This window comes from Podarcis erhardii (genome assembly GCF_964252035.2).
Source record: "Podarcis erhardii genome assembly, chromosome: 1".
Lineage (NCBI taxonomy): Eukaryota > Metazoa > Chordata > Lepidosauria > Squamata > Lacertidae > Podarcis > Podarcis erhardii.
Genome location: NC_138497.1, coordinates 135,288,625 through 135,311,302, shown reverse-complemented (window position 1 = coordinate 135,311,302; position 22,678 = coordinate 135,288,625). Strand labels below are relative to the sequence as shown.

At 41.6% G+C, this 22,678-nt stretch overlaps 1 protein-coding gene across 1 annotated transcript; it reads left to right on the top strand.

The window, feature by feature from the left end:
- Positions 1-1,077: 1,077 nt before the first annotated feature.
- ITM2B (integral membrane protein 2B) lies at positions 1,078-21,411 on the top strand. The gene is made up of 6 exons (XM_081849609.1): positions 1,078-1,236; positions 10,656-10,784; positions 13,209-13,415; positions 16,719-16,829; positions 18,096-18,246; positions 20,737-21,411. Exons 1-6 carry the CDS (start codon positions 1,117-1,119, stop codon positions 20,823-20,825), a joined length of 807 nt encoding a protein of 268 aa, XP_081705735.1. The 5' UTR covers positions 1,078-1,116; the 3' UTR covers positions 20,826-21,411.
- The last annotated feature ends 1,267 nt before the right edge of the window (positions 21,412-22,678 follow it).

The following is a 22,678-nucleotide window of genomic DNA, read 5'->3' as shown; positions in this document are numbered from 1 at the left end:
GAATGCCCCAATTACAAACCATTTGTGCACTGGAAAAATCCCAGCTGGATTAATTTCTGTTGCATTAAAATATCAACAAACTGAATGAATCTCATAAGATATCACAGAGCCCCAAAGTGCCAACAAACAAAACAAATTCAGCCACCAAACTATCACAAAGCCCAGGCAAAACCTACTGACTACTGTAATTTGCTCTATGCGGGGCTGCCCTTGAAGCTGTCCCAGAAACTCCAGCGGGTGCAGAATGCTGCAGTGAGGCTCCTCATGGGGTCTCTGCCATGGGAGCATATTCACCCAGTGCTTTTCCAGCTACACTGGCTCCCGGTGGAGTACAGGGTCAGGTTGAAGGTGCTGGTTTTGACCTTTAAAGCCCTTCACGGCCTAGGACCCTCATACCTACGGGACCGCCTCTCCTGGTATGCCCCACGGAGAGCCTCAAGGTCCATAAATAGCAACACCCTAGTGGTCTCTGGCCCTAAGGAAGTTAGATTAGCCTCAACCAGAGCCAGGGCCTTTTCAACTCTGGCTCTGGCCTGGTGGAACTCTCTGCCTCATGAGACCAGGGCCCTGCAGGATCTGATTTCTTTCCGCAGGGCCTGTGAGACAGAGTTGTTCCGCCTGGCCTTTGGCTTGGAGCCAATTTGATTCCCTCCCTCCCTCTCTCTTTTTTTCTTTTCCTTCTCCTCCTGCGATGAGGCTACATTTAAATATTTTAATGTTCCATTATTTTAATGTTGTATTTTATTTTTGTTTTTAAGTTGTAATCATTCATCGTGTTTTTATTATTGCTTGTAAGCCGCTCTGAGCCCAGCCTTGCCTGGGGAGGGCGGGGTATAAACAAACAATTATTATTATTATTATTATTATTATTAATGCCCCCCTCTGGCGCGGCTCTCCTGCGGGTCGCTCCAGAGGCAGCTCCCGCCCGCCCGGTGCCGCCTTGGCTCCTCCCTGGGCCCGCCCTCTCCGGCGGTGGCTTGCCGGGCTGGTTGGGCGCCGGAGCGAGGAGGCGGAGAGCGCAGGGCAGGGAGGCAGAGGCGCAGGAGCGGCGCGCCCCTAGGCCCCAGCCCCACCCGCCGCCAGCAGCCCCGGGATCGCCCCTCAGCCGCCGCCATCATGGTGAAGGTGTCGTTCAACTCGGCGTTGGCGCAGAAGGACGCCGCGGGCCGCAAGGAGGAGGACGAGAGCAAGGAGGGCGGCTGCAGCCAAGTGCTGATCTTGCCCCCCGGCGCCAAGGTGAGCGAGGGGGCCGGGGCGGCGGCTCCGTCGCCAGGCCCCTTCGGGAGGGAGGCCTGCGGGGCCGAGAGCGGCGGCGGGTTCCCGGCCCAGCGCCTTGCCAGCGCCGCGGAGAGGCGAAGGAAGAGCTCGGGGCGGATCTAAAATGGCGGACTGGGGAAGAGCCGCCGAGCTTGGCCCCCTGCTCTTGGGCGGCCTCCTTTTCTCCGGGCCGCGCTGGGAGCTGCCGCCTCAGTCCGGGGGGCGGCGGGGCCCTTGGTTGGGGATGCCCACGAGGGGGCCTCGGTCCGCCCCGCCGCAGTTGCCTCGCTAGCCGGGAAGGAAAGACGGGCGCGGGCAGATCCGTCCTGCTGGGGTCGCCGCGTCTCTGGCAGCAGCAAGACGGAGGAAGGTGAAGCGTTTTTGTGCCAGGTTTCCAGACGGGTAGGATGTTGCCGCAAAAACAGCGAAGACAAACAGATCTATTATGTCGGAAGCTTCATGGCTGGCATTTCCTCCAAGCGCAGGGAGTGTCACCGGTTTTCTTTACACCTATATTTCTGCCCGCTGAAAAGCACACTGAATGTAGCTGATGAAGTAGTCTGTAATCAAGGAAAACCTATGTGAAAATTAATAATTGCTCTTCACATTGCCACGTGATAGTCATATTGTACCAAATTGTGATGACATCAAGTAAATCATTAGTTTTATGCAGTGAAGCAATGAATTTAATCTCCAATAAGTCAGTGGACGAGCCCTTTAATTTCCATAATCCCAGTCAAGTTAAAACTGTCTCGCAGCATTCTGATAAGTTTTAGGTTACCATTTTATAATGATGGTACATGGTAGTTAAAATAGTCTGGCATTTTCAGACTTTCTAAAGACTAAACAGTTCATATTTACACTTTATAGTTTTCTAAGCTGCAACTATACGTATATACATTACTACAGCAAAGAGGAAATAGGATTCATCAAGCTATTGAAACTTGCCATGGTTCCAAATTTGGCATTCCTGGGTTTAAGCAGTTTGGAAAACGGATACACAATTGTTCTTCAAAATGGAGGGGAAAATTAATTATGAGATTAGTGAGTTTTATTTTTTAAAAATGTTTTCACTATCAATTGGCACAGTTAGATCTGCTCAGTATGCTGTGTTAGATTCCAACTCTATCTTCAGTTCCTCTGATATTTTAGCTGCAGTAGACCAAAGATCTTTTGCAAAGTTGGTGCTGTCATTTGATGTGGAAATTTGGTCTTTGTAACAGCTGTTCAAGAAGCTGCTGCTTCCCCCCCACTGTTCCTTACTTGGGATCCAAGATCTAAAGAGTTTATTGTGGGGTTGAGATAGGGATGACCCTTTTTTATTTCCCTTGAGTTGCTGGTTTGTGTTATCCAGCAAGGGCCTAGTATTAAGGAAATTAAAGGAGGAAATCAAACATACAAATTTTCCTGGTATGTTGGTGTTGTTTCACTCTTCCTCTCTTGACTCAATTTTATCTTGATTCATAACAAGAGCTACAGAATCAGCTGGACTAAGCCAAAAGCAATCCCCCTTGCCCAACACTTTTCACTGTTTGCCTTGCCTGGAACATTACCTGGAAAATGAACAGATTTGATGCCTACACTTCTGTACAGTGGGCCTGCCACTTACACAAGAGTTCGGTTACAGGGGTCCGCGCACAAAGGCAAAATTGGGAACCTCCAGAACCGCCTTCCAGTGGGGTAGGGGGCTGCATACTGGGGTCCTGGGAGGGCCCTGAGCGCTTTCCAGGCCCCTCATGTGACTTTTCCAGACCCCAGTAAGTGAGGTGGTGCCTCCTTTACTGGGTTTTGGGACATTCCCAAAGCCCTCACTCTGCCTTCACCAAAGTCGGGTCACTGAGGGAAGGCGGCATGAGGGCTCCAGCCTTGTCCCACAGTCCTGGCACCTCATTTGCAAAGTCTGGAGACTGTTTACTTGGCTTTGGGAAGGTGGCTGAAGGATTTCTGCTCTCCATTCCACAACAATACTTTTTAAAATGTTCAGCTGTTTCAGAGATTTTTCCTGGGGGGTGGAGTCTAAGCTATGTAAAACTTAATTCAGATAACATGCTAACTGCAGAGAGAGGCTTGATTCATTAAAACATCAATCATAATCAATACCAAAATACATTTTTATTAGCACAAGCTAAATGATGGATTACCTTGACTGGGCACAAGTGACCCTATCATTGCCATAGCATGGCTCAGATTCGCTGGTCTCAATTAGGTATTTACATATGATTGCTGCCAGGAAATAGACTAGGAGTACAGTGGCATAGCAAGTAGATTTTGACCCATTTGCTGTTAATTTACTCAGTACAGTGGTACCTTGGTTCTCAGACTTAATCCGTTCCAGAAGTCCATTCCAAAACCAAGGCACACTTTCCCATAGGAAGTAATGCAAAATGGATTAATCCATTCCAGACTTTTAAAAACAACCCCTAAAACAGAAATTTAACATTAATTTTAGTATCTAACGAGACCATTCATCCATAAAATGAAAGCAGTAAACAATGTCAATGGTTTTCTTGCCTTTGCTGCTTTTATTCATTTCCGCAGTCGCACAATCAATCGATCAGTAGCTGAACAGGGTTCTACACAGTTACAAAAACAAAGTCACAAGTCAGCCACAAAAATGAAAAAGCCACACAAACAAAAATACAAAAAAGAGCAAAAACAAAAGCAGGAAATATAAGATCCAAATATCACTTCAGAACACCTCAGAAACAGAATACTTCTTTTGGAATGGTAGGGCGCAAATTAGCAGCACAATACTAAAACTGGAAGAGGAACTTTTCAATTACAATGGTAGGACACAAATTAGCAGCGCAACACTAAAAATGGACGCTCAGGACTCAAAGCGGAGCATGTTCGGCTTCCAAAACAAAGTTCGAAAACTGGAACACTCACTTCCGGGTTTTCAGCATTCGGGTTCCAAGTAGTTCAAGAACTAAGCTGTTCAAAAACCGAGGTACCACTGTATATGGGGTTAGGTAAAGAGACACGGGTGGCACTGTGGTCTAAACCACTGAGCCTCTTGGGTCAGCAGTTCAAATCTGCACAATGTAGTGAGCTCCTGTTGCTCTGTCCCAGCTGCTGCCAACCTAGCACTTCAAAAGCACGCCAGTGCTTCCCACTGCAGCGGGAAGGCAAATGACATTTCCGTATGCACTGGCTTCTGTCACAGTGTCCCGTTGTGCCAGAAGCGGTTTAATCATGCTGGCCACGTGACCCAGAAAGCTGTCTGTGGACAAACGCCAGCTTCTTTGGCCTGAAGCGATATGAGTCCCACAACCCCATAGTCGCTTTTGACTGGACTTAACCGTCCAGTGGTCCTTTACCTTCTTACCTTTACCTATCTGGGGTAATCCACATATCCTGACCTCCTTTAAAACAATCCTGCGGAATGCATGAATGTATATACTCTAAATGAAATATTGTATGAGAATAGTGACTTCATATATTTTTACATGCTCCAATTTAGGTTGCTGTCCTTATCTACCTGGCAGTGTAGACTCAGTACCATGCTAACAGTGCTGAAAACTTACTGGTCCACTTTCCATGTAACACACTAAGCCAATTTAATGAGTTAGTGTGAATGTACTCAGCAAAATTTACAGCTGCTTCACTTTTCTTGCAATCCTGCTGCTGCCATGTTATGAATGGGGCAAGACAAAGAGAGAAGCAAAGCAGCTTTAACCTTTGCTGCTGTGCCTGCACTCTTTCTCATTCACACTTAGCTATGGTTTGATTTAGCAGAAAATGCAGATGAGGCCACAGACCTAAGTCATGCTTAGAACAGGCTGTTTGAAATTGCTAACTTATGAGTGTAACATGTTGGGCACGATGCACTGGATCCCAACACCTTTCCATTATCTGAATAATATATGTTGGTGATGCAGTTCCATTCAGGTGTACCTTTTGGAAAAAAGTTATGTGTAGAACTATAATAACCATTGAGACATCACTACCTGTGCTAGGCTACAGCCCAGTGAAGTAGATGCAATCCATCTTCCTTGTGTTGAGGATTCTTTCAGGAAACAATCCCCAAAGAATACGAGAAAGCTTGGGTACAGCTTGTGGTTAGTGAGCAGTTTCACCAAGAGTCCTGGCTTGAATAGCTCAGTTGGTAGAGCATGAGATCCAGCTGAATTTCCCAGTAGAGGACGGCAAACTGCAACATGGTACTTGCTTTGTGGATATGGAGATCTGCACAGTGTACCTAACCAAGGATCCTGTGGAGACAGAGACTATCAGCCTACGTTTTGGAAACATCCCGGCTCTCTAGGTGACTATGGTGAAAAGTGGGGAAGAAGAAGAGAAAGAGACATAAATATCCTGTGCTGGATGTTGGAAGCATCTGGGTCTGTCTGACTTGCAGGTATAGGGCGATATACCACTGCAGTAGTAAATAAACCGTTTTGACCTCTTGCATTTTCCTGCAGAGATGCTTTAAATTCAAATCAGGTTGAGCACCACTTTGGGAGATGTTTGTTTCTTTCAGTGTTAGTGTACATCAGGGGTGGCCAACTCCCAAGAGACTGCGATCTACTCACAGAGTTAAAAACTGGCAGTTCAGGTCAAACGGGGGGGTTTAGGTCAAAGTTGTTGAGCTTCTTTGGGGGGGAGCCACAGGCGTCCCAGTGATCTACCGGTAGATCGCAATCTGCCTCTTGGATGTGCCTGGTGTACAGTGGTGCCTCGGGTTACATACGCTTCAGGTTACAGACTCCGCTAACCCAGAAATAGTACCTCGGGTTAAGAACTTTGCTTCAGGATAAGAACAGAAATAGTGCTTTTTTGTGGTGGTAGCCTCTACAGTCGTACCTTGGAAGTCTATTTGACTTCCAAAACATTTGAAAACCAAAGTGCGACTTCTGATTGGCTGCAGGAGGCTACTGCAGCCAATCGGAAGCTGTGGAAGAAGCCCCGTCAGACGTTTGGCTTCCAAAAATAACTCACAAACTAACACTCTCTTCTGGGTTTGCAGCATTCAGGAGCCAAAATGTTTGAGAACTAAGCTGTTTGAAAACCAAGGTATGCCTGTACTCTTAAGAGAGGTTTATTTGGGTGGGGAGCAGTTTGAATGATGTTCTGTGCTCCTTCCAAACCTGTGATCCTATGTATGGGGCAGAATATATAAGAGGAAACAAGCCAAACCAGTTCCTTTGTTAAGGTAATGACTTTGGTTGCCTGTTTAAGTACTGCAATTTACCAGTCTAAAGAGGTTGCCATAGAAATAAATGGGTGGGTGTCAACACCCCACCTGGCTGGAAGATAAAAGTAGGTACAGTGGTACCTCTGGTTAATTTGTTCTTAATGTGAAACCGTACTTCTGGGTTAGTGGAGTCTGTAACCTGAAGTGTTTGTAACCTGAGGTTTTTGTGCTGGAGACAGAAAAATGTTTGCTCTGTGCTGGATTTTGGGGGCTCCCTTGGAAACGAATGGGGAAGCAAGAGCTAGGTAATTTTAATCTGCTTCACTATGTTAACTTCTGTTTGTTTTAAAGTAGGGTTGTGATTTTTTTCTTGATTTTACTGTGTTATCATTTTGTAAACCACTTTTAGGGTTTTACAATCAAGCAATGTATGAATTTTATGAAATAAGGGAATATAAATAAGATTTGCTGCAGAGCTAATGCTGACCTTCATTCAAAGAAAACCAAGCTTTGGGTAAGCGCAGGAACCCCTGGATTCTCTCACTGCTTAGAGATTGGAGTGGCACGTAACAGTACATTTCCCTCACTAAATTCAGATTTTCCCAGTCTGAAGATAATCTGATATGGGAAGAAAATCAAATATAAAGTTGAACGTTGTCTGATAGTAGACACCGTGGAACATATAGTATTGGCGGGTTCTTTTTCATATGTGGTGGCCTCACCCGCTCCTATTTGAGTTTCATCAACCCAACAGAAAGGATGCAGCTTTCTCTTTTTATACTGGCTGTTGCTGAAGGCGTATTCATAGTGATTGTTGTTGATTTTTAAAATCTCTTTTGCACAGAACTGCTCTTGCATGAAACAACTGTATTTTTTAATTTTAAAAATTGCAGGAAATGGAGTCAGGAAAGGAAAACAAGGGGTGCACGGAGGTGACAGACTATTCTGCAAGTAACTCCAAGTTCTTGGCTGCTTTGCAGTAACACACGTGCATGCACACACACACAGTGATGTTAAATTCTCAAGAATATTCTCAATTACTGAGAATATTAGAGAATTTTCATTTAAAATAGGAGAATTCACCTTTCTAACGTGATGGCACCGGTAATTGTCATGTTAAGGTTTGGTATAAGGAAACTCAGTAGTTAAATCATATTTTATTCTTCCATTAGAACGTGTACATGTTATAGGACAAGGCAAAAAATACAATTGGCATGTTAAGGTTTGATACAAGTAAATTCAGTAATAGGCTATCCTGTGCTTCTAATAGCTCTAACACTTAAGTGTTTTGGTGACTAAAACACAGCTTGATAAACAAAACTTTATGCATACATATAAAAAGAAACCATTAACATTAAATATATTATCATTATATGATAATATATTTCAGTATGTCACTCTCTTTTAAATGGCACTGCAGAAACCAGTTACTGGCACTAAATAATAATATAGAAATGAAAAGCTGTTTAAATCAAGGCCACCTCATATGCTGTTACACGTAATTTTATAGGCCTGGGTACTTTAAGTGTATAAAGCATTAAAGCTACTTTCTGTAAAAAAATCACACTGTATGGCCAGGGGTATGGAATTGCTAAGAATAAGGTCACACCAAAATAGAAAAAGGCTGTTACATATAGTTGAAATACATACGAATTCTAATGTTTATCAGATTAAATGAATAGCATTTTTAAAACTAAAAAAATGTTTTCTGTAGCTCAAATTTCAGAACTGTCAATGGTGAATGACACAATGCCAAACAATGTAACTGGATAAAAAAACCCCATTATTCATTACTTACACTGGCAATATCACAGCTTGAGTTATTATTTACTAGATTTTTAAAATGTGAGTTGTAAAACTGGTTCTTGCATCAGAATTTACAGTTTGTGGAGACTATTCTCCAGAGAATTTTCTAGCAGAGAATATTCTCACCTCGCCTCACTACACACACATACCTTTGCAAATCAGGTATATTGAAAAATGTGTATTAAAAAAAGGAAATGTTTGAGTGTACGCTTGCTTTCTAGCTAGATTTATCCCTACAGTGCCAGTGATGCAGCCAGCATAGCTTTGTGCATGTGAGCAAATGTCTAATCAGCACAAGCTTGGAAGTGGGGGATGGGCCAGCTTGGCAATGATTATACGCTTACAGAGTTGTGACCAATTTTCAGTTACTTGATGTTCAAGACAAAGCATCTTTCTCAGATACTTGCAAGCATGCCCAAAGTGCACCTCAGGTTTCTGGAATTTAAGGAGGGCAGGAAGGGCTAATTGAATGGAGGGGACAATAGCATACAGTGCAAGTACATCCCATAAAGCGTTGCCCACTAGTGTGGATGTTGAGATAAAAATTGCAAGCTGTCATGTGTGGATGAAAGTGTGCACATGGAAACAGTGACCCATGTACAATGAACAGCCTAATCTGGACACAACCCATGCCATTGCTTTTTCTGCACTAAATACACTTTATTATATGAACAGTGTGTGTTCATTATATAATAGTATTTGCTGTGATTTTCCACCCTAATTTAGAGGGGGAAATCCATTTCTGCTTCTTCTATTCTTCCCCCACCCCCCAAGAAAAGCACTTGAGGTTTGATAGCTGTTCCATCTGAGTTCACTCCAAATTGTACACAGAATCCTTTCTTTCTCAACACTCTTTCTGCCAATTTAGGATGTCTCTTGATCTCTCCGTCCATGGCCTTGTTGCACTCCTTGGCTGTTTCATTCCTCCTAGACACTGTGTGAAGGACCTTTCCATTTCACCATTATTGCTGTCAATTATACCATTTCACTCTCCTATTCTGGCAGTCATTTATCAGTCTTGTTTTCCATAGCCTTTGAGTCCTCTAATTCCATTTTCTATTTCATCCTGCTTTCATTTCCCATTTTATCATTTCAGCTCTAATTTCTCTTAATTGCTCATCCAATAATTGCTGTAAGATGCCAACAGTCATTGGAATGCCCAGCAATGTATTTGCCATACTGAATGTACTTGATCTTGTTAATGGTTCAACCCAGCCACTCCCTTAAGATATTCACAGTTTCTACCGTAAGAAATTCAATCTCCCACCTCCACCATAAGATCTTCACAGCATTCTCCCAAAATTCATTTCCCATGGGAGGAACTGTTAAGTAGAGAAATTACTTTCCATTTCAAGGCAAATCTTCTGTAGGGAAGTAGAAAATTAAAAACAGAACACTTAGAGCTCCTTTGCCCATTTAAAAACTTCATTGGATTAAAAAATTAAAGCATGCTTTTTGTTTTGTCTTTAGCCTTTTATAATTGACTCTTCTCAAAATCAGAAAGTAGCTTACACACCAGATGTAAATTTCCACTGACAGACAGCTAAACCTCTCAATTTCAGAGATAATTCATGATAATTAGGAAAAGGGAGGCTTTCTGACCTTAACTGCAAGTGACACCTCCGGACACAATGCTGGTGCCTCCCTCTTAAGTCCCCCCCCCCAAAGTCTGGGTTTCTAGGAGCTGGCAGCTTCTCAGTCTTCTGACTCAGGCAGCAGCTTTTTCAGGTTAACCCCCATTTACTCTTTATCTCTAGAGTGAATTTCAATAACCAGGATTGCTTTGGCTTTCATCATTCACCATGTAATTATCTCTGTTGGTGAGCTGTCGATAAAAGTTGGTCAATTTGCCATGACCCTCCCCAGAAGGCCATGACCCTCCCCAGAAGCCCCCCCCCCCCGGTTATACAGTGGTGCCTCGCAAGACGAAAAGAATCCGTTCCGCGAGTCTCTTCGTCTAGCGGTTTTTTCGTCTTGTGAAGCAAGCCCATTGACGGCTTAGCGGATTAGCGCTATTAGCGGCTTAGCGGATAAGCGGCTTAACGGCTTAGAAAAAGGGGGGGGAGGAAGTAAAACCCGCAGGAACTCGCAAGACATTTCCGTCTTGCGAAGCAAGCCCATAGGAAATTCATTTTGCGAAGCACCTCCAAAACGGAAAACTCTTTCGTCTAGCGAGTTTTCCATCTTGCGAGGCATTCGTCTTGTGGGGCACCACTGTATAGCAATTTCAATATTAAAAAATATACAAGATAACAATTCAAAGCTCTCATACTAATCACTTTTACTTAGAAGTAAACAGTGTATCTACTTTGATTTCAATGAGTGTACTCTCTGACTGTGATTTAGTTTGGTATCACCCTATGCCTTTACAAAGAACCACATATCCATGCATCTATATGGCCTTATAAAGCTTGATGGACACAACTGATTACTGTTTCCCTTTCTATATTTCTAGGATCCAGAGGGCGTGGTACCTATCGCACAAAGGAGGGCTTGGTGTTGGTGTATGTGTTTTGGATTAGCTTTTATGCTTGCTGTGGTGATACTTGGGGGTGCCTATCTATACAAGTATTTTGCATTCCAGGTAGGTTGAATATATTACTTAAATGAGTAAATACTTTAATTGTTCTCTTGCTACTATTTTGTCAATTTTCTGCTAGTTGCTCTTTAAAAAAAAAGGTGAAGGTAAAATCCCCAACATATTTTAACCGCTAGCCCTTGTATACTTAGAGCTAATTCACATGTTAATTTTAATCTTTTTGTAAGGAAAGTTCCTGCATTTAACATGTATGGCCAGGGATCATCAGTTTGGGGGGACTGGTTTTACTTGCCAGCCCCAAATCAGTTGTTGTTAGGACACTTCTTTCCCAAAGCTAGGTCTCTGAAACTTTGCATGAGCTCAGGGATAATAAATCTGCTCCTCTTTCCAGCTTCAAGCTTGGAATTGAGAGCTGAAACAAACCTTCCCCCAACAAATTAGAGATAGAGGGAGGATAGAGGCTTCTTCTGCATCTGCATCTAATGGCTGCTGCAAGCTCAGCTACAGATAGGTGCTTCAAGCTCAGAACTGGGAGAGTTGAGGCACTGTCAGGCACAGATGCAAGCCTGTGTAAGCTCTCTTCTTCCATTAAGCACCGAGCACAGATTGAGGCAGAGGCAAGATGGGAAGGCTTAAGGCATGGGTAGGCAAACTAAGGCCCAGGGGGCCCAATCGCCTTCTCAATCCAGCCCGCGGACGGTTCAGGAATCAGCGTGTTTTTACATGAGTAGAATGTGTGCTTTTATTTAAAATGCATCTGGGTTATTGGTGGGGTATAGGAATTCATTCATTCCCCCCCCCCTTCAAAATACAGTCCAGCCCCCCACAAGGTCTGAGGGACAGTGGACTGGCCCCCTGCTGACCCCTGGCTTAAGGGTATGAGGGAGTGGGGATTGGGAGGTGATCTGTTTCCCCCCCCCCCAATGAACTTTTCCATTAGAAAAATGAGAAAATTGAGAGAAAATAAAAAATAGTGCAAAAGTTTTTCAAAACTATATATGAAATCCTCTTTCAATCATTGTTTTGAAATATCTTTTCAGCCAACTCACTGCTTCAAAACAACTAGATACAAGCTTCAAAGGCAATAATGTTAGTGATTGGTGATTGAATTCTCTGAATTGCTAAGTAGGGATTCGGTGCTGGAAACTACTTTAAAAGCTTCAGAATGCAGAACACTTCAAGTATTTGATTAAAGGAGTAGTCTCATATCAACCATATGGCCCCTGCAACATGACTACAAACATATTTACACTATAGCCTATAACACCCTTCAGATTCCTCCATATTGTGCATCAAATGAAAAATGTGATGTATGTTTGAAAAATGCATATGTGCAATCAGGGAATAAACTTAACATGAAAAACTGGGTAACGTCTTTCTTTCTTTTTTTTTTCAAATCTTTGAAGCTCAAAGTTAAAGTTCAAAATCCAAAGCTATACATCTGAAAGATGATGATTGGATGAGACAAAATAAATGAGTTATTCTGTTATTTTCAATTCTATATTGAAAATTGATGGAGTAGGATATAAATAATTCAGGTTTCAAGATAACGAATCAATTATGTGCATACATGACATCAGCTTCCTGTTTATAATTATGCTATAGTAATATCCAAATTTATTGCAGTTCTTTCAATACATTGAGTTGAATCCAGACTTAGTCAAAACTGAATTAACATCTATTGATTTCATACTTGAAGCATGACTAATAGGAATATTTTTTCTATAGGAAAACACTTAAGTAAAAGAATATTTAGAATTTTCCCCTCTAAAAACCAAAGTTTCTTCAGCATAATGCTGGTCTAAATATTGGTTCCAAACCTTCATAATAAAACTTTTATTTATTTTCTACAGTGTTCATAGTTTCAATTTTAAACTGTTAAATTTTATTTTTAATCTAAATTTTCCTGATAAGAAAATAGGATATAATAAATATTTATAGCAAAGCTTCCAGGGCATTTTGCAAAAACACAGTAAGTTATATGTGATATTTTATTGCTTTTAAGAACATGCAATAATAATAATTTTACCCCACCCATTTGGCTGGGTTGCCCCAGCCACTCTGGGAGGCTTCCAATTCATAAAAGCATAATAAAAATCAAACATTAAAAATGTAAGCTTAGGAGATGTAAGTCTAGGTTTGAGAAGAGAATCCATAATGTATGTATTTCTGTTTTCCCAAACCACTCCCACAGTATTTTAATTGACTTTAAAACTTCCAGCTATTGTAATTTATTTCCCCCCAGAAATTTCCTGTCTCTAGCAGGACACATGGACCTGCCTGGGTTACACCTGCCCTTCATGCCCTGCTTTCCCTTCACTATGCTTCTTGAAACAGCTTTGAGATGAAAGAAAAAATAGCACTTTAGTGCATAAGGAAGGGGTCTGGTACATATTAATGGTTTAAGGGTGATTATAAGTGCCTGAAAGCTTGCATAATATTTGCTTCACTTTTAACTTTGCCCTTTAGGAAAATGGCGTTTACTTCTGTGGAATAAAGTATATTGAGGATGGCTTAACATTAAGTGAGCCAGATTCAGGCGCCCCAGCTCCCCGTTACCAGATCATTGAAGAGAACATTCAAATCCTCAAGGAGCAGGAGGTGGAGTTCATCAGTGTGCCTGTTCCAGAATTTGCTGACAGTGATCCAGCTGATATCGTTCATGACTTTCACCGGGTAAGGGGCAGTCTGTAATGCGAGTGAGAGTTTCTTGCCATATGCTTGTTTGTAGCCATGGATTGGTTGTGTTGACTTTCAAAAGCAGGCTGTAGGGCTGTAGTTCAGTCCCTGACAACTCTGACAGGGCTGGGAAACGCTTGTAGCTGAGACCTGGAGAGCTGCTGCCAGGTGGCATAGACTAGGGTAGGCAACGTATTTTCACCTGAGGATCTTATTTGTTCCTGACCAGTCTTCTGGAGGCTGCATGCCAGGAGAGGGCAGTGCCACCATGAATAAGGCCACTGCTCACATGCATCCACAAGTGACACAAAAGCAATGCACACACTCAAGCAACATACACATACCAGCTTCTCATGTGCCATGCCTTATGTAGCCTTTGGGAACTGGCACATCAAAGTGCTCCAGGAGCTTTGGGATGGCAGCTTCATGCCATGAGTTATTGCAAAACACTCCAGCTGTCTTCTCTACCCTTTCATGATGGAACTGCCACACTCCTGATGAGTTCATTGAAGATCCAGTGCTCAGGCTATATTGGAAATGATGCCCTTCTGCAGTAATGCTCAGATACTGACACTGATTGCTGAACGTTCTGGCACAGAGGTTGTATTGTGAAATTGGAGAGAGGCCAGCATGGGGCAGGTGAAGCCAGAGGAGGACCACTAGCCACTGACAGTTGACAGAACTTGTTGTATATTTGATTTTATTGCCAGTGCTACAACGCATTCAAAATCAGGGAGTGTCTCGAGCCCAGATAAAAACGCTCAGGCCGTTCATCATCCTTGTGTAGTAGAGAATATTTGAGCTAGCTGGACTGATGATATGATTCAGTTTAATACAGCTTCCTATGTTCCTGTGCAAGAACACAGTTGCAATAACTGCAACCACTGAACATGTTCTAAAGCCTGTGAACAACAGGCTTTTTTAGGAACCTGGAGTTTGGAATGTGGCAGGTATGGAAATGGGAATTTTCAGTACTTAACAAAAGTCCTGATTTTCTTCCCTAATTCATGTCCCAGACAAGGAAATGATGGATCCCCACCAGTGATTTTTGTAAAAAAAAATTATGATGTGAGTACAAGGGGGCCCTGCAGCAAAAAGTTGCAGTGCATCTTACTCATATAATCATAGAGTTGGAAGAGACCACAAGGGCCATCAAGTCCAACCCCCTGCCAAGCAGGAAACAACAGAAGTACTGTTCTAGGCTTCACCCAGCCTGAAACAGGAACCTTGCACTGCTTGGAATTTACCATGGGCACTTCCCACTTTTTCCTTCCTGTGCAAAAGTGCTTCAGATTGGTGTGGAACAACATTTTATTGCTGCATAGTGTAGTGAGGAGAGTAATTCACTGCTTGCCATGATGCTTTTAAGGGCCTGTGCAGGTAACCATCCTCACCCCCTTTTTCATTATCTTTTCTGTTACTACCTTTTCAGCGTTCCATGGTTTATCTTCCCACAATCATCAGACTTGCATCATTTGCCCAAATTCCAGTTCTTTAATCTCCCTTGCAGTGGAAGTGAGAGCTGCCCAAAGAAAGCAGTTGGAAAGCAAATTATTTTAACATGGCTGTGATTGAGTAGCACTGTTTATATTGTCACCCACCCACATTGTTTAGGGAAGTTTTTAATGATTGATGTTTTAATGTACGGTACTTTTAATCTTTTGCTAGAAGCCGCCCAGAGTGGCTGGGGAAAAATAAATTATTATTATTATTACAGTGGTGCCTCGCAAGACGAAATTAATTCGTTCCGCGAGTTGCTTCGTCTTGCGATTTTTTCGTCTTGCGGAGCGCAGATTCCCCGGGTATTAACGGTTTTACAAAAAAGGAAGCAAACTCACAAGACGTTCCCTCCATACAATCAGTTACATCCAGCAGCTTCCTTCCTTCAGAATGGGAATGGGGATGCTGTGATCTTCAGGTGTTGCCCTCCAACTCCTATCAGCCTGAGCCAGCATTCTCAGTGGTTAGGGACCCTCACTGTGGCCTCAGTGTACTTTCAACTGATGGGATATGTGGCTATTTGAGTTTACTCTTAGATGAAATTTTCCCCCTTCTCTCTCTCTCTCTCCAATTCTTTTACTGCTCTAGAAAAAACCCTCAAATTCTGATTTGTCTACCTTGCATAAATTGGGTTGTCTTACTGTAGTAACTGAAATTCCAACACATAATTATAGAACCCTGCATATTAATCTGATATTTATTTTAGAGTGTTGAATAAGGAAAATCACATTAAGCATACTTTGAGTGTCATCTACCATTTTGGATAGTTTGCCTATGACTTGAGATGCCTGGAACTTGGGGGTTGTACTGTATAATAACAATTCTCCTCCAAATAGTTTAAATCACATGCCCAGAAAACCATCACATTTACAATTTGAAAACATTTAGTGCATAAAAAGTACTAGGTTTTATTGTGTTTTGCACTTCTTAAATTAGGCCTGGGATATTCATGCAGCAAAATGGGGTGGTGGGAACCTCAGTTGGCAGAATGGTTTGTGCCACTTCAGGTAATTGGATCACATTTTTTTTAGTGCTTCCCAATGTGGAAGACACTGCTCTCTCCCCCCCCCCCCCGCCCCTGCAAAAGGAAGAAACAACCACAGAAAACTAGCACAGAAGGCTGGACTTTTCTTAGTGCTGGTTTTGTTTTATCTGAAAGGACATTACAAATAATATCTGCAAAGGCAGGCAGGCATAATAATAATAATAATGATAATAATAAATTTTATTTATATCCCGCCCTCCCCAGCTGAAGCCAGGCTCAGAGCGGCTAACATCAAATGTATAATACATTAACATAAAATCAGACAATCAATTAAAATACATCCTCAAATCAGATCAGGATCAGAATAAAATCCAATCAGATGGCAACTCGCAGATTAGGGTTGGGGATCTTCAATGCTCACCAGGCCCAAGTGTTTGTGCTGAACTTATATGGGCCTGTGAGAAAAATTGGGAGGCCACTTTCATGCAAGTTCTTATGAAAGGGGAGGGGGAGTCAGACTGAACCCCGACCAAAGGCCTGGCAGAACAGCTCCGTCTTGCAGGCCCTGCGGAAAGATGTCAAGTCCCGCAAGCCCTAGTCTCTTGTGACAGAGCGTTCCACCAGATTGGAGCCACAGCCGAAAAAGCCCTGGCTCTAGTTGAGGCCAGCCTAACCTCTCTGTGGCCTGGGACCTTCAAGATGTTTTTGTTTGACGACCAGGAAATTTTCAGCAGGAAAATGAAGTAGCAATTACTCATACATAATTTTGTATGTTTACAATTACTAACATGCTATTTGTGACATCTTCTCATCAGAGACTTACAGCTTACCTTGACCTCAGCCTGGATAAATGCTATGTTATTCCTCTAAACACATCAGTTGTTATGCCGCCTAAAAACTTTTTGGAGTTGTTGATCAACATCAAGGTATGATTAAAATTCACGTTTCTTTTTGAATATATTCAAGCTAGATCATTAAACTTTCATACTGGAGATATAAGTGTATGTAAACATGAAAGAGCAGCAGAATGTTGTAACTTCATTAGCTAATTTTTTATTTATAAGTCATTTTAAGAATTTAAAAAATAATAATTACACTACACAATTCAAAAGCATAACTTACATTGTTTGAAGAATGTGGTTTAAGTCTACCTTGTCTATAATCAGTTAATTTTTACATTATAGCATATACATAAAACTTGTTTACGCATTCAAACAACTTCTCAACAAGAATGCTGTTTCACAGAATAGGGGAAGTCACGCTGAAAGCGATGCTTGGAGCTGGGGTTGACAAGGCTTCTGATACTTTTGATATATCAAGGATAAACTGTCCAGCAGAACACAGTGACTTACTGAGTAGATAAGAGTTAAGGGGGTCTCTGAAGTAACCTGGTCCTAATCAGTTGTTTTGAAGAATCTTAATACAAATTATTAATATTCATTTTTTAAAGTAATTTTGTCTTGAGGGCCATTTTTGCTAGTAGCCCAAACCTTTCAGTTTAAATTTGAGTTCCCCATTATGTCCAAATTGAGAGAACTGCAGTTAACTTTAGTTATGGAAGGGTTGCCATACGTCCGGAATTTCCTGGACACATCCAGAATACTCCTGTCTCTAGCTGTGTCTGGGCGGAAATCGGTCAAATGTCCGGGAAAATCCGGATGTATGGCAGTGCCTTATCGGTAGTGCCGTTTTTGCTTATTTTCCTTAAAAAAATTGGCCAAAAAGCTCAACAAGTTTGGCCCAAAAAAAGTATAACAACATTTCTGTCTGGATTTTTACTGTTTGAAATATGGCAACCCCAGCTATGGTTATTTTAAAAAATAGTGTTATAGTGGTAGCATTAAGCCAAAAACCTTTCGGCAGCTTTGAGTAATCTTAAAACTGCCCTACATTAGCCTTGGCAGAAATATATGATTCAATAGTTATCTATTATTATTTATATCAACTGTCCATCAAAATGTGGTTCACCATTTCTCCTCTATTATGTTTTATTGTTTTCTAAAGTTTGCAAAATTGATAGAGTATTTTTAAAAAGCAGTTTCCTTCTACCTTCTGCAAAAAGTCCCTCCCCTCCAACACACATTTTGCAGAACTGAACTTTTTTTTCCGCAGAACAATTGTAAAAACGACCCACCTGACATCATTAACATTATTGAGACTATACTGTTGCACTTTTATTTGGGTTGATGCAGGCTGGAACATACTTGCCTCAGTCCTACTTGATTCATGAGCAGATGATAGTTACTGATCGTATAGAAAATGTGGATCAGCTGGGCTTCTTCATCTATCGCCTCTGTCGTGGCAAAGAGACCTACAAATTGCAGCGCAAGGAAATGCTGAAAGGTATGGTTGGCATGTGGATGGGAAAAAGAAAGGTACCTCAACTCTGTTGAGGGTGATGGCCCTCCTGTTAAGTGCCATATAAAATAGTTCCAGTTACAGATAGGTAGCCGTGTTGGTCTGCCATGGTCAAAACAAAATAAAAAAATTCCTTCCAGTAGCACCTTAAAGACCAACTGAGTTAGTTCTAGGTATGAGCTTTCGTGTGTGTATCTGAAGAAGTGTGCATGCACACGAAAGCTCATACCTAGAACTAACTCAGTTGGTCTTTAAGGTGCTACTGGAAGGAATTTTTTTATTTTATATAAAATAGTGAAAGTGTAGCATCCCAGTGCTCTGTATTCATATTGTGACAGCCTGAGACTTTGCAACTTTGCTGCAGTTCAGGTGTAATCGCATGCGTTTGTTGGCCCTCATGCTAAATAGTTACATTCTCACATGGCAACTCTTAGCATTCAGGACAGTTTTTTGTGCCATTGAATTTTTTTTGTGTGTGATTTGTACACTGTTGCGATATCAGTAATTGCATGTTTAGCACTGTGATCTGATTCGGAGAATATACTTCACTAAGAACTGTAATAATAAACGTATAAATGGAATGGTGAACTCATGGACAAAATACATAAAACGTATTTCATGTGGTACTTCATTATTTAGTTTAACCAGTTTGCCAGTTTGAATCATGCTACTTTTATGCATCAAGCACTTTGCATAAGATTTAACAACAGTGCAGTGGGCACCAGTCAGATGTAAGCCAAGTCACCATTATTTTCAATGGGTGACAGGCATGAGCTTAAACATTTACCATTCAAATCAGGGGACTAAAAATTGCTTAACTTGGGCTGAATCATGAGTTGTAGCATCTCGTGGTATGTTGGAACAGAATTGACTAATTTTGCTGGAGCATTGTTTGGGACACAGAACAATGAAGACTAAACTTGATGTGGATCTGAAGAAGTGTGCATGTACATGAAAGCTTATACCCAGAACAAACTTAGTTGGTCTCTAAGGTGCTACTGGATGATTTATTATTTTTTAAATTTCGACTGCATCAGACCAACATGGCTACTTATCTGAATCTTGATTACTGCTTGCTTTAAAGGAACCAACCGGACAGGAGCCACTTACACTCGTGTAAGCGGCTCCTCTCCCCTCCCGCTTTGCTCCTTTAAAGAAGCAGGCTCTCTGTCCCTCTCTTCTCCCCACTCAGCGGCTCTTCTCCCGCTTTGCTGATTCAAAGCGAGCCACGGAGGAGGGAAGGAAGGGGAACCATGGATCCTTTGCTCACGACTGCAGCAGATCCCCCTCCCCCCGCCACCCTTAGGCATTCCCTCCATAACACGCACAAACATTTTCCCTTACTTTCTAGGAGGAAAAAAGTGAGTGTTATGGTGCAAAAAATACAGTAACTGTTGAGGCTTTCACCACAGCTCTTCAGTTGGGTAGGAAGAATATGACAGGGATGGCTGATCTGTGGCTCTTCAGACATTGTTAGACTCCAGCTCCCGTCAGCCAGAACCAGCATGGCCAATGGTCAGGGATGATGGGAGTTGTAGTCCAGCAATATCTGGAGAGCCAGTGTTAGCTACCCCTGGTATAAGGTGGCATTTCTTGCATTTGCCTGCCTTTGGCAGCAGAAACTGGGGCAAAACTGAATTTAGGGGTAGCCTGTTCTAGAGCCTAGATTTGTTATACTTGGTATGGCGATCCTGATTAAAGGACAACAATATCAGATGCATCAAGATGGTTCAACAAGAACTGTACATATGAGCAACTCTCTTGCGATAAGACTGCTCAGAGCAAGTCTTGAGAGAGCCGCTGTGTCTGCTTTTTAGTTCATTAAATGTCTGCAGCTCCCTGCATCATCCAACAACCGTAGATTTGCAGAGAGATTTGCAGCCTCCAGCCTTCACAACCTTCCTATCTTGACTCTCCTATGTAGTTTATATGTGTCTTGCAGGTGCTCATCAATGCCCTAGTGCAGCTGAGGGGCCTGAAGGAAGGTGGTGGTTTGAATTCTTGAATTTAAGTCATTTTCTCAGGGAAAACAACCCCCCCCTCCAATTAAAAACAGAACTTTTATTTTTAGAAAAGCAGTTTGCATTCAAAACATTTTCACCAGCACTTTGAATAGTTTCTGCCTATAACTGACCTATCAGGTAATAAAAAGTCACAGGGAATCTCTTTGAAGGCCCAGCACCCATCAGCTGGGAGCAGCTCTAAAGGAAGTTGCTGTAACAGTTCCAGTCACCTCCTTTAAACTTTGGCATACACCAGGCACACGTCATTGTGATGCCAGCCTATTGATGGGTGGGTGGTCAAAGCTGGGGGTGGGGGAGATACGGAGCTGGCTTGTTGGCCTGACCCAGTTCCCTATTAATGACCTACAGAGTCTCCAGTTTGACAGAATCCCTCACAACAGTTTTCACAGGAAATAAAAGGCAACTATCATTTTTTTTTAATCTTTATATTCTATTCACTTTCCCACAACAGGAATACAGAAGCGTGAAGCAAGTAATTGCCGAAAGATTCGACACTTTGAGAACAGGTTTGTCATGGAAACACTCATCTGTGAAGAATAGACATACTGTTGTGACTGAAAATACACACATTGGCCCCGCCCTTTATATTATGTGCAGTGATCTTTATTTTAAGTCATTTATGTAAGTAGTGGACAAGGCTTTATAGCTGAATGCCAACACTTTTTATCTTACAATAAACCTTTTTAACGTTTTCCCATATTTTGAAGCATGGTGCCCTTTTTATATGTTTGAATAGCTGCTATATAAAGTCTTAGTTGTTAGTACATTTCATGTAATGAACCTTTAAGTAATACCAGGTCAATAATTTATCCCATTTTAGAGTAAAATTGGAGAATAATTCATCTGAATTTATTATAAAGAATACATGCACAAATGGACTGCAACTCTTGAGATTTTTAATAGCATATTACTTGCAACATTGGGGAAGCATTGGGAAAACAATTTGTAATAAAAGTGCAATTCATTTTCTTCTTTTAATACAGTCTCATTTAAGTTTGATTTCCAAGTCGCTGTTCTAGTATAAGCATCTGCTGTAACAAAGTTAAGCAGTAACAGAATGTTACTGACGTGTATATATGCTATGTATGTGCATTGAAAATAAATATTACAAACCTGTTTGTCTAAATGTTTTTGTAACTTTTCTTTGAGCAATTTTCTTTATGTGCACAGTATCTCTGGGAATGTTTGAATTACTGGATTTTAATGCTAATAATATTTTAGAGCAGACTTGACACTAAAATACTACAAATCACCTTTATGGATTAAACAATAGAAACCATTATTAAATGGGAAATCCTAACAAGTAAACAGAGAAAAGTGCTTCATGTTCTCAATTTTGGTTGTCCTTTTTCTACCACAGTTAGTTGCCCCAGTTGCCCCAGTGAAAGGGCCTTGCTGGGTTGCCAGTTGTGTTGCTAGAATGTGCCCCAAAATCATCCAAGTGACCTCAGTGAGCATTTTCAATGTCAAATACTCAAATACTCAGATTATTTCTACTTTTTATTTAGTATTTTTATTTATTTACTTGATTGGGGAGGGCAGCTGTCCTCTTGGCTATGCCCATGTCAATGTATTTATGTCCACAGCAAACTTGTAATTATCCAAAAAAGAAACGAGATTTGTCTGGCATGGCTTGTTTTCAAGAAACCCATGCTGGGTCTTAGTAATTGCCACATCCTTTTCTAAAGTGCCCACAGACTAACTGTTGAGATTAGCTAGGTTTTTCCTTACTACCTCATTCCCTGTCTTGGGCTGCAGCTCCCTTCTGTTATCATTTATTATGTTATCACCAGATTGGGCATTATTTTCTTTTTGGATGAAGATGGAGGCAAAGTAGGGTGGAATCTACACACATATAAAAATTGCTCTGAGAATGCTTTTTTATTTTTTTAAGTGTTCTTAAAAATACAGTACATTGAATTTTCCATAAGGCTCATGATCGCCATCTAGTGTCTCATCATATATCGCATTTAAAACACACTTAAATTTTTTTTTATTTGCAGCTGTATAGCTGTCCTAAGTGTTGAGGAGTTTTGCCTTCCAATAGCATTTCTTTGTCTTCTCCACACAAATGACTTACCACTTGCTTGTTCTTCCTCTTGCTTCAAACACAGGCAAAGAAACCTTTATTATTTAAACATCTCTTTCAAGCCTGAGCTCATTCTGAGCTTTAGCCTGGCTGACCCTGCAACTGTTGGCTTCTCATGTGATTTCCCCTTTTTTCCATTTTTATACACGCCCTTCTTAAATCTCAGCTCATCTGTAAGCATTCTTTAGATGCCTCCCACTTTCTTGTTGCAATTGTCTGCATTTGGGCCTTCAGTATTTCACCTTTAAGAAACTCCCATCCTTCTTGGACTCCCTTCTCTTTGAGTATTTCTGACCATGAGATC